The 17,972-nt window shown below is 40.5% G+C and overlaps 1 protein-coding gene across 9 annotated transcripts in view; it reads right to left on the reverse strand.

The window, feature by feature from the left end:
• Positions 1–17,972, reverse strand: part of auts2a (activator of transcription and developmental regulator AUTS2 a) — a 495,300-nt gene that overhangs the window by 259,387 nt on the left and 217,941 nt on the right. For all 9 annotated transcript variants that reach the window (XM_024266750.2, XM_024266748.2, XM_024266749.2 and 6 more), the window contains one exon: positions 11,730–11,831. In XM_024266750.2, the coding sequence (XP_024122518.1) occupies positions 11,730–11,831 (102 nt within the window). The remainder of the gene's footprint in view (positions 1–11,729; positions 11,832–17,972) is intronic.

The following is a 17,972-nucleotide window of genomic DNA, read 5'->3' on the forward strand; positions in this document are numbered from 1 at the left end:
CCAGGGGGGCGCGCCCCACCACTTCAGAAACACTGCTGTAGTCGGTCAATATGTGGTTTCTTCAGTCGTCTGTTTCTGCTGTTTGGTCATTGTTGTTATTTTATTTATTAATGATTGATTTTTTTAATTCATCTTTTAAATGTAATTATTTAATTCATTGTTTTGTTATAAATAAAGATATTTGAGAACATTGGAATGTTTTATCAGCGATTTTCTTGGGGAAATCCTGATGCGGCCCAGCCTCACCCAGACTCTGCCTCCCGGGGCCCCCGGATAAATTGAGTTTGAGACCCCTGCTTTACAGTAAAATAGACACAATAAAATCAAGATAATATTGAGTATTGGGTCAAAGTGCAAAGGCAGATTCAAAAAGGTGGGTTTTGAGTCTGGATTTCGTCTATTGCGAGAACCCCTGCGATAGAACCCTTGACGTAAATGGAGATGGACAAAACAAGGCTGTGACATCACCGATAAAATATGACTTACCTTGGATTCCAACTAAATTAAATCGATCCAGTCGGCATTTTTCTGCAGTACGGATAACGTCGGATTTTGCAATTTTGGGACCAAGCAACGTGAGTGAGCAGTGATTGGTCTGAGAATCTGTCAAGTGAGGTGGGGCCAGCAGGAACCACATGCTCTCATCTGATTGGTCAGTTTATAACTTGAATAAGTTTCAATAAAGAAGTATATAATGAAAAAAAAACTTTCCTTTTGCTAGAGCATGTTAAAAAGAGGTACCACACACAGCAAGAATGGCTTTTCTGACCAATAGAATGACTAAGTATTAGCTGTTTATTTTTCAATAAAAGTCTATGGGAGTTTGGCTTTCTGGGACCAGCAGGTACTTCCTGTTTGGAACGCGAGGGGGAGAAGATGGTCAGTCCAGTTTTCTCTATGTACTGTCTATGGATAGAACACAGTTCACATTCTTGAATTATTCTAAATAGAAAATGAAGATGTTTTAATAGGACAATACTCATCAAATGATTTTGGGAAGTAAAACAAAGTAAAAAATGAAACTTTGACATGAAACTTAAAAAATGCATTACACAATTTAAAGTTTTACATCCAGCAAACTCATACTTGATCTTGAAACAGTATTATTAATGCAAATGACATTCCATGTATGAAGAAACTGACTTAAGTTCCTGACTTTAATGGAAACTTCCTCTAAAGACTTCAGGAATTTTGTACACTTGAGTGTGAAGAAGTGTTGAGGAATGTTGTCCTGTAGTACAGCAGATCATGACAACAAAATGATTCATATTTTGGTGCTTTGCCCATCAGTGAGTGTTTAAAGCATGTGTTGTTTATGTAACAACTGTGGTATCCTGCCACATTGTCACAGCAGTGCAGTCTGACACAAATCAGCAAGCATCATTTCAATTCCTGTTGTCAACATCAAATTACTTATTTCATTTCATGCCCAGTCAAGCATTATAAAGCTACATGCAGAATCAGTTTTGCTTCACTTGTTCAGCCATGTCTTTCTCAAAGACTCGCTTGCTCTCCGACTGACAACTTTAATTATGGCCAGATATCTGATCGCTTCGCTGTAGATTCTCCACACAAATCAAAGAGCAGAGATGGGTGTCTGGCAGCCAGGTCCCTGGAGCTTTCTCGCTTTACATCTCCCAATATGTCAGAGGGTGAAAGGACATGCAGCCGCTCTTTCTTTTGTCAGTCAGTGCTAGCCTTCAGCATCTCCATAAAAGAATGTAGACACAAACGCTGCCTTTTGTGGGAGTTGTGGTGCTGGCAATGAGACACACAGTATGTGTGTGTTTGTGTCTTTGCAGAAGAAACTAGTGCTTTTTGACTGACACCTTTTAACACTAGAAGTCCCACAGAGCAGCCATTTGGCTTTTCTACCTATAAAACCCGCACGGCAGCCAGTTGGCTTTAAGGCTTTTAGCCAATATCCTAAATCAGGTGTGAATTGAGGCTTTTGTTATGCAAACTCCACCAAAGGTGGGGCCATGCTGAACCCCTTAGCAAAACTTGTTTTCATGTTGCCATCTTAGGGAGAGATCAACAGACATGGGTTTCTTTATTTTGATGGTACAAAAAAAAGGTTATTACACCTACTTGAAAATAATAATAAAAAGTGGTCAAGTTTATTCTGGCAATCACTTACTATCCTGGCAATGCCGACATCTCCTTTCTGCATTTGCAACATGTGAATCTGTTGCAGTCAACACATTGCACAATAGCATGATAATTCTTGTTCTATGTTTGACCTGATGGCTCTTCTTCCAGGGCTAACTGGGGAAGGTTACAGAAGGAATTGTTCATTTTGTTCTGTCTTCGCACACACATGACTGTTAGCCAACTCTCTTGCAAGCTCAACCAGGAAGTCCAGTGTTCTCTCCAGTGTTAATGCTTGATACAACACCTGTGCATTTAGTGCTGCCATAGAACACAACAACTGGCCAATGTTGATTTGAAAGCCGGCTGCATGCAATAGAGCATGTCTATAAGTGTACGAATTTACATCCATTGTTTACAACTGTGCGAGACCTGACATGATAATGGGAGAAATGTTCAGTCAAATCATGTGCTTGCTAGGCTACATCAGGGGTCCCCAAAAACTTGGGCCCACGGACCAGATCCGGTGTAGGTACCACATGTGCTCGGCCTGCAAGATCGGCTCGGGGGCTTGTGACTAGTGATGAAGTCACACTACTGTAACTTAGACAACGACTTAGCTATTTTGCACCGTTTTTCTGTACTAAAACTGATGTTTATAACAATGTTTATTATGAAAAAAAGAAAAAAGTGTTGAGACCTGGTCGGCTTATTATTTATTATTTTGCATTGACAGCTCTTTCACTAATGGCTGCTCTCCTCTTTGTGCGACCAAAAAGAAGTTCAACACTGCAAGGATGTATTGTGAAAAAAATAAATAACCACTTTATTTTTTACATTTTTTTTTAAATGTGCGACCAACAACAAGCTAGCATGCTACTCCCGAGCACCCACTTTAGCACAAACTTCACGTTTGCAGCCTGATTTTTCTGTATTAAATTAACGATCATTATCCTGTGATGATTCACCTTTACATGAAGGTGGCTGGTGTTAGGATGCTAAAGTCTTAGATGGAGGAAACTGATTCGCTGTGGCGACACCAGAAGGGAAAAGCCAAAAGGAAAAGAAGATCCTGTGATGATTCGCCTCGACTGAATTGTTTTGTTGTCAAGGTTTTTGCAGTTGATTGTAAATATTGCGCCACCTTTTGTGATTATTACACGTCATCAAGGCGCAAGCCCCAGAGCCGATCTAGCAGGCCGAGCATGTGGTACCTAGACACAGGCCGGCCTCCAAACACGTTCAGAGGCATATTTATTTATTTATTTTTCTTTCAGTCCGGTTGATCGAGACCCACAGAGTGTGACTTTTTATCCCACCCTTCTCCAGTCTGAACTACAACAGGAAAGGATAGACTATTTATTTGTTTAATGTTTTAATTTTATTTTTTCTGTGAAGATTACAGAAATTAATAATTAAAATTGTGTTATGTGTGGCTTTCTGGAAAAAAACCTTAAATGTTTACGTTTAGGCTGTGATTGTTTCACTTTTTTGTTGGCCAATAAACCGACTCCCCATCAGAGAAAAAAGCAGTTCTGTGGCCCTCACAAGAAAAAGTTTTCTCTGCAACCGATCCTCAACACAGTTTGTTGGCAAACCTTCCTCCCCCACACAACAGAACAATCCCACCAACAACCCCCACCCCTCCCCTTCTAATTCCTCAGGTAATGACCACATTTACACATACAATGATGCAAATGTTAGCCAGGAGAGTAGCCAGTTAGCTTCCCCTTGGTTCAAGGAGGTCAAAAAAAGCCTGGGACTTCTAGTGTTAAGAATATCCTTGGCACAGTCAAGCAGTGCAGCAAAGTTAGAAAATATTTTCAGGAACCTCCCAAAAAATTTAGGAGGAACTCATCCATTCATTTTCCTGACCGCTTTGTCCTTTTCGGGGTCGCGGGGGTGCCGGAGCCTAACCCGGCTACTGAAGGGCGAAGGCGGGGTTCACCCTGGACAGGTCGCCAGTCTGTCTCAGGGCCTCAATCACACACACATTCACTCTCACATTCACACCTAGAGACAATTTAGAGTCACCAATGAACCTATGAAGCATGTTTTTGGACGGTGGGAGGAAGCCGGAGTCCCCGGTGAAAACCCACGCATGCACGGGGAGAACATGCAAACTCCACACAGAAAGGTCCCAGCCGGGAGTCGAACCGGGGCCTTCTCGCTGTGAGGCAAGAGCGCTAACCACTGCGCCACCATGCAGCTAGGAGGAACTCGTTTTTTGTAACAATTTTTCGTTATAGCAAACACATACAGCTCGAAGCTGAATTAAAATATATCACATTAGTATGTTTTATCTTTGAATAAGGTTGGACAATAAAACAATAACACTTTATATCGCGATAGAACTTTTTCTCTATAGAAATATAAGTCTATCGCAATGGACTTTTATTTTGAAGGGTTTGAAATGAACACCTGCCAGTTGTGAGCATTTCATCCTCTTTGGCGAGTAAAAGTTAGAGGGTTAGTCACCACATGGCGAGTAAATGTTTGCATCTAATTAGTTATGTTTATTAGCCCTCCTTTTGGTGAATTTGTTTTGTCCTCTTCTCCTTTACCGTCCTCATGTGAGACACCTCCCCACGCCCGCGGTCACTTCTGCTTACCACCTCCAAGTAGCGTTTCGCTTTGGCTGATAACACAACCGTACATTTGGAGAATTTTGACAGGATCCAGTTGGAACTGGAGGACAAACCCAGACTTATAGTAGCAACAGATAGTTCAATAATAGGCTTTGATTTGGTGACTGCAATGTAGCATTAGTATGATGCTACAACGCTATGCTAACAAGCTTTTCCATTTGTCACCTACTGTATATGTAATCACAGACCGGTATAAATTCAGAGGTTCTGAGCAGTTCAGAGTGGACAGACACGCCCCCACCTGTGTAGATTCTAGTCAAGCCAACCTGAAATCCATCTGGGTCAAACTTCTCCCGAAAAATATGTTTTATTAGTTTTCACAAACACAATAAAAAAAATGTATGAGAAAAAAGAAAAAGCTAAAAAAAAACTAAATTCCAGGAAAAATGTAAAATAGACGGCAGTGCTCTTAGGAGAGAAATTCATGTTTTTGGGGCTGCCTGAAAGCTGAAGCTACATAAGAACGACCACATCATGGAGCTGTGAGCTCTGTGATGTTCTTCTATCATCGGTGCGTGGCCCAAAGGAATCTGTCACTTTAGCCTGAATTTTTGGTGTACTTTGTTAGAATGTAATCATCGGTGAAATGGAGAACTTTCTTGCGGTGCTTATAACTCAGTTGTCCAGGTTCCATGCCATGCCGTTGTGACATTATACTGAACTGACGTCACTCAAAAAGACAGAGAATGAAAAAGTGACGGAATACATAATCCGAGCTGAAACTGCAATCACGGCCTTAAGAAACACCGGTGAATCTCCGAGTGATGGCCTGCTGGTAGCAATGGTTTACCTGAAACATTTCACATTTCACACCTGCAGACGCAGACAGTGCAGAGAGCGGGACGACGCAGGCAAAGCCTGCGGTGAGACGGAAAGCCAGGATAAAGAGTTTTCTTTCTAAGTGAGTGAAGGAACGGGCGTCAACCCGAGGGCCTTGATGGTCGACTGCAGAGCAACTTCGCATATCATCACCAATCTCCGAAAGTTCAGACGCTTTGATGAATGTTTTCAAGCCGTTTTCAAGACGTTTTCATTCACTGATGACTTTTCCAGTACAATTATTGTGTATTTTATAAAAGGTAAAAATGACACTTTTAAAGCTACAGAGAAGTTTTCAGCTGACATTGCACCCCACGGGCTCCTGAAATGTGTCAGATCCGATAACGGCACTAAGTTTACTGGAGGAGCTTTCCACAACCTTCTGCGTAAACATCGCATCCGACATGAAACGTCAGCACCTTACTCGCCACACTAAAATGGCACTGTTGAGCGAAACTGGTGCACACTTTTTGATATGGCTCGTTGCATGCTGATTGAAAGTAGTCTACCCAAACAGCTGTGGACGTACGCAGTCCAGACTGCTGCTGTAATCCGAAATAGGTGTTTCAACAAATGATTAAAGATGACACCAATTGAAGCTTTGACAGGTAGACGACCCAACCTGTCCAGGATGCAGAAATTTGGTGCAGAGTGTTTTGTGTACAAACAAGACAAAAGAAAACTTGACCCGAGGAGTGAAAAGGGGATTTTTCTTGGTTATGACAAAAACAGTCCAGCTTACATTGTTTATTTACCTGATGCAAACAAAGTACAGAAACATAGACTGGTGACATTTTTGTCTAAAACATGTGCAGAGCAACAGACCCAGACCCTACTGACACCTGTGGATGACTGTATAGAATACAAGCTGAAAAGTCCAGATCTCCGTGTTAAAATGGAGGAACGACCTCATGAACGTGAACAGTCAGAAGTTTCTTCTTCCCCAGTAAATCCAGTGGAAGTGAAGTACGAGTCAGAACCTCAGCGTTATCCAACCAGAGAAAGGAGGGAGCCAGACAGGTACACTGACTGTACAATGACTAAGACCCTGATTGGAGATGAAACTGATGACAGACATGACATTGATTACTGCTACAAAATCACATGTAACATACCGGTTTCATTCAGAGAAGCTGTTAGCTCTGATAAATCTAGAAAATGGGTCAAAGCAATGGATGAAGAAATGGAGTCATTAATGGAGAATCAGACATTCAGTTTAGTAAAACTGCCTGAAGGCAGAAAAGAAGTGGGGGAGGGGGGTGATGGGTGTATACCATCAAAAACAATGTTGACGGAACAGAGCAATATAAGGCTTGATATGTGGCAAAAGGGTACAGTCAAAAGATGGGGATTGACTACGAGGAGACATTTTCCCCTACGGCTAATCTGACTAGTGTTAGAGTGTTGATGCAAAAAGCTGTTCAGGAGAACCTGATCCTGCATCAAATGGATGTAAAGACAGCGTACCTGAATGCACCACTAGATTGTGAGATTCACATAGAACAACCAGAAGGATACGAAGTCCAGTCTTAGTCAAATGAAAAGTTGGTTTGCAAACTGAAAAAAATCACTGTATGGTTTAAAACAATCTGGTAGAAACTGGAACAAAGTGTTTCATGATTATTTGATTCAAAATGAGTTTGTACAAAACCAAGCCGATCACATTCAGAGGAAACTCATGACAAGGTTATCTTGATAACCTGGGTAGATGATGTAATCATTGCAGCAAGTGATGGACATGTACTGAATGTTGTGATGGACATGCTTACAGCAAAGTTCAAAATGAAAAACTTGGGTAAACTAAGACATTTTCTTGGAATGGATTTTGACGAGAAAGATGATTGTGTATCCATGTCACAGGAAAGATATGCTGAAAAAATCTTAGGGAGGTTTAACATGCATGATTGTAAGTCAAGAACCACACCATGTAAACAGAAATCGGATTACATTGATGATTAAGCACTAGATGATGTTACCAGGTACAGGGGAGCAGTAGAAAGCCTAATATACCTAGCTGTGTGTATCAGACCTGATTTAAGTTTTGTTGTCAGCAAATTATCCCATTTTCCCTGACGGAACAGAGGCAAATTTAAAAGCTGACAAAAACTGAGTTTTAGACCCTAGGTTCCAAAGGTTTAAAATAAATGTTTTAAATGTACAATTTTGTGTGCGATTTCAGTTGTGATTACTTTCAGATAATAAGTGGCTGGCAATTATTATAACATTTTTTTTATTATTGCAATTAATTTTTTCCAGATTTGTAATTAATTAGCTAATTTTTTTAATCAATTCCTGACCCAAATAAGATATTTTCCAAATATAATACCAGATTGAAACAACTGTGTATTAGCTACCTGTTTATAATACACTGCTCACAAAAGTTAAAGGAACACTTTTTTATTGGGCCTGGCATGAATTGAATTAAACCTGTCTGATAATTTTCTGGTTGGTTAATCAGCTGAGGGCCTCGTTAATCAATTTCAGCTGTATTGGTGTTCATGAATTAACAACAGGTGCACTTCAGTGGCAACAATTAGAAAACCCTCAAACAGGACTGGTGTTACATGTGGAGGTCATTTCAAGTTTCTCCCTCTTGATCTTTTTTGGCTGGTTTTCCACTCGTGCTGATTTTGGCTTGATAATTATCTCTACTGGCAGTATGAGGAGATTCCTTAACCCTACAGAAGTTGAACAGGTTGTCCAACTTCTCCAGGATGGCACATCCACACGTGCTGCAGCAAGAAGGTTTAATGTGTCTCCCAGCACAATCTCCAGAACATGGAGGAGATTAAGGAGACTGGTGGTTATTCTGGGAGAGCTGGACAGGGCCGTAGAAGGTACTCAACCCCTCAGCAGGACCCATACCTGCTCCTTTGTGCAAGGAGGAACAGGCTGAGCACTGCTCGTGCCCTACAGAATGACCTCCAGAGGGCCACTGGTGTGAATGTCTCTACCCAAACAATGTTTGTCCTGTAGTGCCTAGTGCCAACCAGCTGCTCACAGCTGTTTCAAATTCTCTCTCAGCAAATTAAAAAAAATCTGCTTCTCTTGACGCTAAGATTGTGTAAATATGCTTCAGATCAAAATTATAGCGATAAATGAATGTTTTATACCATCTATGCAGGCCTTGACATGAGGTTTTTAGTGTCAGACATCTGTTTTTGATACAAATCATCATGATGGGACATTAAATCAAAGATTCAATGTGAGGTGAATTGAAAAAAAACAAACTTAGTATTTCATTGAATGTGTCATAACACAAACACAAATAACACTTTACCTAGGTGGCTGGTTTGGTTGATGACCTCTTCAATGAGATCTGTCTTTGGTAAAAGACCATTAAATCTGAACACTGCCTGATGCACTCATGTCTACTGGAGTCTCAAATGCATTCAAAATACTGCAGGCCGCCATGACGCAGAGGAAGACGGTTTGATTCCCGCCTTTCCCACCCATGTGTTGAAGTGTCCTTGGGCAAGACACAAAACCTTACATGGCTCCTGGTGATTGAGCTAGGTGCCAGTGTTACACTCCAACCACACCGAATGCGATTTTTATTGCTCGATGCTTGTCCAAAAATGTATTTATAACTTAATGCTCCCACCGTATGTGGGAGGAGCTACTATCAAAAGTTTTCAGCTTTCAGTGTTTATCTGTACATCTCATTTACAATGCATGGAAGACACAGATGAGGTTGAGAGATCAGGTTGATCACAGTAATCCCGTCTCCATATCTGGGTTCATGAGATCATTCAGAGACTCTCCTCTCAGTACAGTGATGTTCACCATTTACTGCAGGAGCTGCGTCTGAATGACGCCTCTTTCTGTTGTATTTCTGTCTCTCTGCGATTCCTTTTGACCATTGCTGGCCTGCATACGTCCAGGGAGGAAAAATGTAAAATAAGAATAAAATTGGAGTAACTTTTTTATTAATGTTGCCATACAGATAAGAAAAACATAATAAAGTTTGGGATAAAAACAACCGGATTCTCCTCCATGTTTCCTTTAGACTCCACCCACTGATTACATCATAAACACGTTATTGGCCAAAGCTGAGGTCCTGATTGATGGAGATTTTAAATTAACATAGACAATTCTTGTGTTTTTTTTGTCACTTGAGTAGAGACAATTTTTTATTAATTCCTTTCCTGTTTTTATACCAGAAAATGTTGGTGCAATCTTGAAGACTTTATAATAACAAAACTGAATGTTAAGATAAGAATGAATATTTTTGATGTCATGTTGTGTTTTGATTCATATGGTTTATCCAAGAATTTAATAGTTGTTATTCAAATATTTATTATTTTTGGGAAATTTCATGTTCACAAATGGTCAAATTCACAACCCTATTTTAATGTTATATTATCTCAGCCGTAAATTATAAAACAATAGAACACATGCAAAATCTGAAGGCTTTAAGAACATTCAATATTTTAAAAGAAATGCGTATTTTTTTACTTTTTTGAGTTTACACATACATTAAAACTCCCTGGTTTGTTAATGTTTAATGTTTTTGCGCCAGTTGCTCTGCACTTGTAGTGTTTTCTGCTACCTTTAATAAAAAAACTTGCACAACTGAATGTGATCATGAGCATTTGTAAATTGAAAGAATGTTTATTAAAGTTTATTAAAAAAGAGATGCTGATTGGTTGGCATGACATGTCTTCTTTACCAACGTTCAGATATTTGAATTCTGAAAACATTGCTCGAAATGCGCCATGCCCGAGACTCAAACCACCCACGCCCATCCCCCGGAAATCCTCTGAATCTGTTTGTATATCGCCTAACATTAGAACTAGTCGCCTCTGACATGCAGATCACGCTCAATATAAACTAGAGCTGTCAGGCGATTAAAAGTTTTATTCGCGATTAATCACATTATCCATAGTTAACTCACGATTAATGCAAATTAATATGTGGCCTTTTTTTAAGGAAAAAAATGTAAGCTTCGTGGAATTTAGCAGTTCTACATTAATTATGAAAACAAGAATGACAAAATTAATAGTTTTCATCAGAAATACTTTATTTTGTAACATTGTATTGAGATAAACTTTCTTAACAATAAAAGGCTGTAACATAAAATGCCTAACAAAAGCCCAAGTGCAAGTGAAGGGCATTTTAAATTCTAAACTTCAATCAACGTTCAGTAAAATAAAATAAAAAACGTGGTACTGGACGCGAACCGGAGCCGGGTTGGGGTGCAGGAGCTCTCCGCGTCCTGGCGCCGGGCCGGTTCTAGCTAGCATGTGTCGAAGTGTCCTTGGGCAAGACACCTAACCCCGAATTGCCTCTGGTGGGAGGTTGGCGCCAGTGTTCAGCAGCAGAGCCACCACCAGTGTGTGAATGTGTGAATGGGTGAATGGGTCTGTGACTGTGAAGCGCTTTGGGCCCTCGAAGGAGGGTAGAAAGTGCTATACAAGTATACGCCATTTAGCAGCTCGGTGGTTGGAGACCCGCCCGTGATCTAGTGAGAGCAGCCGGTGAGTTAGAGGGCGATGAGAAAAGGCACGTATGAGGAAAATCCGCGATTAATCCGTCAAAAAAATTGTCGGCGTCAAGCACATGTCAGATTAACACGTAATTAACGCAACACATCTGACAGCCCTCATAAAAACTTGCCTTAAAGGGTCACCAAACAGGGAAGTTGGAGGCTGACTCCACCCACAGCCAAAATGTAAAAAACCCAGCCAGAGGGGCGGGGCTTGGGAACAGGACTGTTATCATTACTGGAGCTGCAGATCATGACGTGAGACTTCTGAAACTTACATGGTTTGACCAATCACAAAATTCAACTGTAATACCTCGATTCAACCTGTAGAACACAGACAGTTTTTGATTATATTTTCAAGAATTAAACAAGTTTATTTTAATTTTGCAAAAATGTGGCAATGACCAACAGACAAGACTTCTCAAGCCTCATTTATAGAGGTCAACAGACAAAACAAGTTGATTTAGGGTTTGGTTACCCTTTAAGGCACCATTGTCACCATCAATATGTGATGTTTGTGTGTGGGTGATTGGGACTGTGACTGCAAAGCTCTTGGGGCTTAAAGCAAAGTAGAAAAGAGCTTTGCAATTAATAACCATTGGCCTTTTTTACACCCGCTTGCTCAACACTTTGCATTGAAAGTGATAGTATGTCATGTAAGTCATGTTGGTTAATGTACTCACATCTGTCAGTCTCTCTCTGGAGCTGCATCGAACAGAAGTCTTGAACTCTTCACTGACGCTCTCGCTGTCACTGTCCTTGCAGTTGTCGTGCCCAGGCTTCAGCTGTAAAACACAGCACAATCATAGTTTAAGACTGCAACATGAACAAAAACTCGTACGACGGCAGTTAAGAGCTAAGCATTAATATTTTTGGCAGGGAAAGATGTCTCACAGAAGTCACTTCATGAATATGTGAGAAATGGCAAGAGCTGCAATGCTTTCTCTGTAAATCTGTCATGCTTCTGAGCCTATTCAGCGGCTATCCTGCTGCTTGCCAATGACAGACGCCATCCGATCCCACAGTATGAGATTCATCTCAGCCCACGAAAAAAAAAAAAAAAAAACTAGGACAAAGACCTATCCAGAAGCTTCAATTGGAGCCACAATCCTTCCCAAGCAGACACCACATGCTGAGGCAGCAGGAGCTCAGCAAGTGTCATCCTCTAGACACTCTGTTCGAGATGCAGCAAAATGACATGAATAAAGAGGAAGGCCTGCCAATCCCTGACCATCTGAGGCCCTTCAAAATCTGAAACACAATGCCAGACTCTTGGGAGAGCAGTAGAAAGCGGTGCTGTCTGTATTCTCAGTCCAAGCCAGCAAATGATGTCCAAACTGCTTCTTTGAGACCAGGCTAACAGATTTTATGAGACAGTGCAGTAAATGACTGTTCTGGCACACAATCAGAGACATTCTGAGAGATCCAGGGTTGAGACTACAAAACAGTATAGCAGAGCTCTGCAGCACTGCACTTTCCCACCCCTGCCCTGCACAGAAGGGGAGACCTCCAGTCTGTTTTCTGTTTGCTCCTACAGTTCAGCACTCTGTTCAGGAATTGGCCATCATTTAATGTGATGAGAGGGCTCAAAGCAAAGGGAATTCCAAAGGAACCCTTGAATTGGGCACATAATTAAAAAGCAAATGTTCCTGTTCCTGTAGCCATTAGAGGTGTGAAAGGAATCCAATTCCTTGAGAGAATTGCATGATGAGTGGAAGGCTGCTGGATTCGCCAGAGTGTTGAATGTGATAAGAGAGTCCCGGCAGTGGAAACGCCTGTCAGGCATGAATGTGTGGCTGCACAGGCTGGGGGAGGTACATGAGAACCCACAGTGGCATGTGCACAGGCTAATACATGCAGAACTGTGTTCTGTGATGTGATAGCGCTAATTACCTCCAACATATTTTATTCCCACTAAACCAGGGCCCGTATTCTGTCTTTTTCACATAAATGCCAGTTCGTCTGAGGGGAATTGACATATTTTTATAGGGAAAAGAGGAACAGTATCTCATCCAGCCCAGTCTGGAAATTTATCCTTGAAAAAGGGATGTTGTTTGTGCTCCAGTCTAAGACTCCTTCATCAAAACATGTTGACCTATAATATTTATTAACCAACCAGTGTCCCTGTTGACAACACTGGGCAGTCCATGCTAGCAAACTCATGCATTTATGAATGCACACACACAAAGAAAAGCAGACTTTATTGAAAGCTGCTGCCGCTTCCTCCATCAGATATTCGTAGCTCAATACCAAACTCATATATGGTGGAATATCACCAGGCAAAAGCAGAGAGATATCGAGGTTTGTCTTTTATTAATGAATACAGAATCAAACTGAATCTTTAATAGGAAAACCACATGGCCACACCAGTGGTTTTACTGATTTATTGAATAGCTTTAATCTGTAAAATATAAAATGGAAAGTGTTTAAGTAAATGTAATGTTTCAAGAAGATTTCTAATATAGACATTCCAGTAAAAGGGAGGGAGGCTGTTCATCATTCAGGGTTATTACATAGCTCAAGACCTGATTACACAGCTCCTTGAAAACATATCCCTCAGCTTGTTCCCTTTAATTTCCCAATGAGCTCCTTTAAATTACTTTAGAGAATTGTGTTTTTTAAACCCCCGAGTGGCTTTTTTAAAATTTCTTTAAATTAAGTGATTAATGGATGTATTAAGATGTTTGAGGGAACAGCGATGGTCAGTGTCATCAATCTAACGATCTACTGCCTGGTGATAAAACCAAATGAGAAAACGTGCACGTGAAGCTACTTACACACCAGGCTAAACCTGAAATCACGAACGCTTGAATAGCTCATGGTATTCACACTTCTTCTTTTTCTCTTTCGGTTGTTTACTAGCACAGTGTCCTGAGTCTCTGGTTGGTCATAGTTGACCTGGTTTAACTTACAACACGTGTTTTGTTTGTAGAGCCTGAAAACGGTTGTAGAAACTTGCATAGCTTCACAAGGGTTTTTAACATGGAGGCCTCAAAATGCACATTTGCATAGACTTTTCGTTGGAAGTGGCCACTCTGTGTGAACGTAGCTTAGGAGTGGGAATTGCATTTTTTGTTCTCTTCTATTTAAACTAGAGCTGTCAGGCAATTAAAATTTTTAATCGCGATTAATTGCATCGTCCTGAGTTAACTCATGATTAATCGCAATTTGATATGTGGCCTTTTTTTAAGGAAAAAATGTGGAATTTAACAGTATAACAGTTTAAAAATTCAACAGTTCTTCATTAATTATGAAAACAAGAATGGCAAAATTAATAGTTTTCATCAGAAATACTTTATTTTGTAACATTGTATTGAGACAAACTTTCTTAACAATAAAAGACTGTAACATAAAAGGCCTAACAAAAGCCCAAGTCCAAGTGAAGGGCATTTTAAATTCAAAACTTCAATCAACGTCCAGTAAAATAAAATAAAAAACATCAAAAATAAAATTTCCATAACACTTTCATGTTCATTTTTTGTCAGGACCAAATCTTTTCCTCCTCTGCTGAACTACAGTAATAAATGAAATAGAGATTTATCATTTCCAATGAACTTTTGTTTTTTAAAACATTAAAGACTGAGAAAAGCGGGATACACTGTGGATAGTTTGACAGTCTGTTACTGCCGCCGCGTTCTCTGGCTGCAGCTCGATGCAGCGACGTGTCCAGCGGAGCTCACGCCATGAATATGCCGGCAGACAGACCGCTATGCTGGGGCTGGATCACGCTTAAACCTCCAGAACATTTAAAACGTCCCCCGGTGAGCTTGCTGTCCGGACGTGGTACTGGACACGAACCGGAGCCGGGTTAGGGTGCAGGAGCTCTCCAGGTCCTAGCGCTGGCCGGATTTTAGCTCGCAGCTCGGTGGTTGGAGACCCGCCCGTGATCTAGTGAGAGCAGCCGGTGAGTTAAAGGGCGGGACGCCCACGCGGTATGGAAAGGCACGTATGAGAAAATCCACGATTAATGCGTCAAAAAAATTGTCGGCGTCAAGCACACGTCAGATTAATGCGTTTTTAACGCGACAAATATGACAGCCCTAATTTAAACAATTGTTTTTTTCATGTATTCTATTTTCCTTTTACTTAGACCTATTTTAAAATCCTCAATAATGAATGCCAGGGTTTGAACAGATGTGCATGTGTTAACATGAAGATAGCAGACAGAGAGATGTATTTGTCTCCTCAGGCTGAGTAAAGACCATTGACAGTATAAAGAGATGGACAAAGCCCCTCTGCCGTCACCCATAGAAAGTATCTTACCTACAGTTCCAACCAAATGAAGTCAATTCAGTTGTCATTTTTCTGTGATATGGGCGCTGCTATGTTGGAACCAGAAGGCATTAGTAAGCAGTGATTGGCAATGGCATTTACTCTCACTAATCAGGAGTGAGTTTGTTGGAAAGCCACACCCCTTCCACTGAGAGCAGGCTCAGGAGAATCTGTTTATCAAATGTTTCAAAAGTTTGAGTTGGGGACCAGCGGGCACCGCATGCTTTTATTGAGGCATCTGATTGGTCAGTTTATAACTTGAATAACTTGCAATAAAGAAAAAAATATCATGAAAGAAATTTTTGATTTAGCAAGATGTAAAAAAATGTATCAGAGCAAGAATGGTTATTGTGACAAATAGAAAGACTGAGTAATAGATGTTTATCTCTCTATAGAAGTCTATGGGGTTTTGGCTTTCTGGGACCTTTCAGGGACTTCCTGTTTTGAATGCCAGGGAGGAGGAAACATTCTGACCAGTTCTTATAGACAAGGCTCAATCACACAAGTGCCAAAATCCAAAACACAACTTAGGTTGCGGGCTGAACAGGATAAACATTTACTGAACAATCTAAAACTACATTTTAAAATTTTTAATACAGTAACTTTTAGCATAGTTATGAACTAGATATACAGCGTTACCTGCGATAATGCTAGTGTGAATGCTGTTAGCTGGCTGCTAAAGATGATAGCTGAAATCACTGAAGCTAATGGCTGAAAGCGCTGAAGCTGATAGCCAGCTAAAAATATTAGCTTAGTGCCAAATTAGCCAAAAATAACTTAAAAAAAACTTAGGTTAGGCAAAACAGCTAGCACATAACTAAAAAAATAGCTAAGCTTCAAATTAGCCTAGAAAACAGAGAAAAGTCTAAATTAGTCAAAACAGCTAGCATGTAGCTGAAATATTAGCTTAACTCCAAAATCGCTTAAAAAATGTTAGTAAGATAACAACGGGCCATTAATAACAATAAAATAAAATGATCTGGCAAGGCCGGATAGAATTACTCGGAGGGCCGGTGTAGGTAGCAGATGTGCTCGGCCTGTCAGATCGGCTCGGGGGCTTGCGACTAGTGATGACGTCACACAACTGTAACAAACGAGTTGGCTAATTTGCTGTTTTTCTGTACTGAAAATGATGTTTACAATAAAGTTTCTTTTTTAAAAAAGAAAAGAAAAAGTGTTGAGATCTGCTCGGGCTATTATTTATTATTTTTCATTGACAGCTCCTTCACTAACGTCTGCTCTCCTCAGTGTTTGTGTAACGGAGCAGAATGTGAGCTGCATATTCTATCTAGCGGGACTTCATCCGGTCCGTGCGACCAGAAAGAAGTTCAACATTGGCAGGATGTATTTAGAAAAAATACGTGAGAATAATTATTTTCTTTTTTTTAATGTGCGACCAACAACAAGCTAGCAAGCTACTCGCTAGCACCCACTTTACCTCAAACTTCATGCTTCCCAGCCTGATTTCTCTCTATTAAAATAACGATCATTATCCTGTGATGATTAATCTCCATCGGATTATTTTGTTGTCAAGGTTTTTGCGGCTGATTGCAAATATTCCTTCTCCTTTGTGATTCTTAACGCATTTGTTCGGACCTCCTCGGTTTTTTACTCAGGAAGAATCCGTGCATTGTTATGGCGGAAGTGTCTGTGTAATTCCCCGTGTCACGTGACAGTGGTCTAATCGTCCGGACCAATCACAATCTTACACGTCATCTATGCGCAAGCCCCGAGCCGATCTGACAGGCCAAGCACATCTGCTACCTACACCGGATCCGGTCACGGGCCTTGACTTTGACACGTGTTATAGACTGTGAATGGTAAAGACCCAAGAAGATTTTAAGCTTTGTTATATGTTTTAAAACCCAAATTCATAAAAGCTGAAGATGGTAAGATTTTACCATCAACTGCAACATCTACTTTCAGTGAGTTTCTGCCAGCCATTTCCAGTCAACACTGTTTCTCCTCATACAGTCAAACAACAACAGTTTGAATTTAAATTTGTAACAAAAACATACCATGCTCTAAAAAGAGGCAGCACAATTAATCTAAAATGATCAACATTTCTTACAATTTTTTACACATGATTCTGTTTCGCTATTCAAAATCATAAAAACTGTGTCTTGGCTGGATTATTTTGCATACCCTCCCTGGGGCTGAAGTATATCAGCTGCTCTGACTTCCTCCCACAGTCCAAATGCATATATGTCACTGAATTCTGACTTGTCCATGGATGTCAGGGTTTATATTTTGTGACCAATTTTAAACATCTGTATCAATGTCAGGTTCAAAACCTTTTAATTGGTACGGTGGAGGTGCAAGATGGTTACTGAGGAGTCGACGGCTAAGACGGTACGCCAATAAGTGTTTATGACACATAGATTGTTGAGAAAACAGTGTGAGAATAAATGTGTATTACATTAAAAGATGTTTTAATTAGCCTGCATTCATGAAACACATTTCAATGAGTCTTATTGTCGCTTTGCTAATTTGTGTACATCCTATAATGACCGTCTACATTTGCCATTTGGTCCAGTTGGTCCTCTCTGAGCACAGAGTATATTCAGACTGAGAAAGCTCAGAATGAACCGGAGCTCAGTCCAATTAGAAACTAACCGAGACCAGGAAAAGCTCAAAACCTGACCTGGAGACCT

Source organism: Oryzias melastigma, linkage group LG14, assembly GCF_002922805.2.
Source record: "Oryzias melastigma strain HK-1 linkage group LG14, ASM292280v2, whole genome shotgun sequence".
In the NCBI taxonomy this organism is placed as follows: domain Eukaryota; kingdom Metazoa; phylum Chordata; class Actinopteri; order Beloniformes; family Adrianichthyidae; genus Oryzias; species Oryzias melastigma.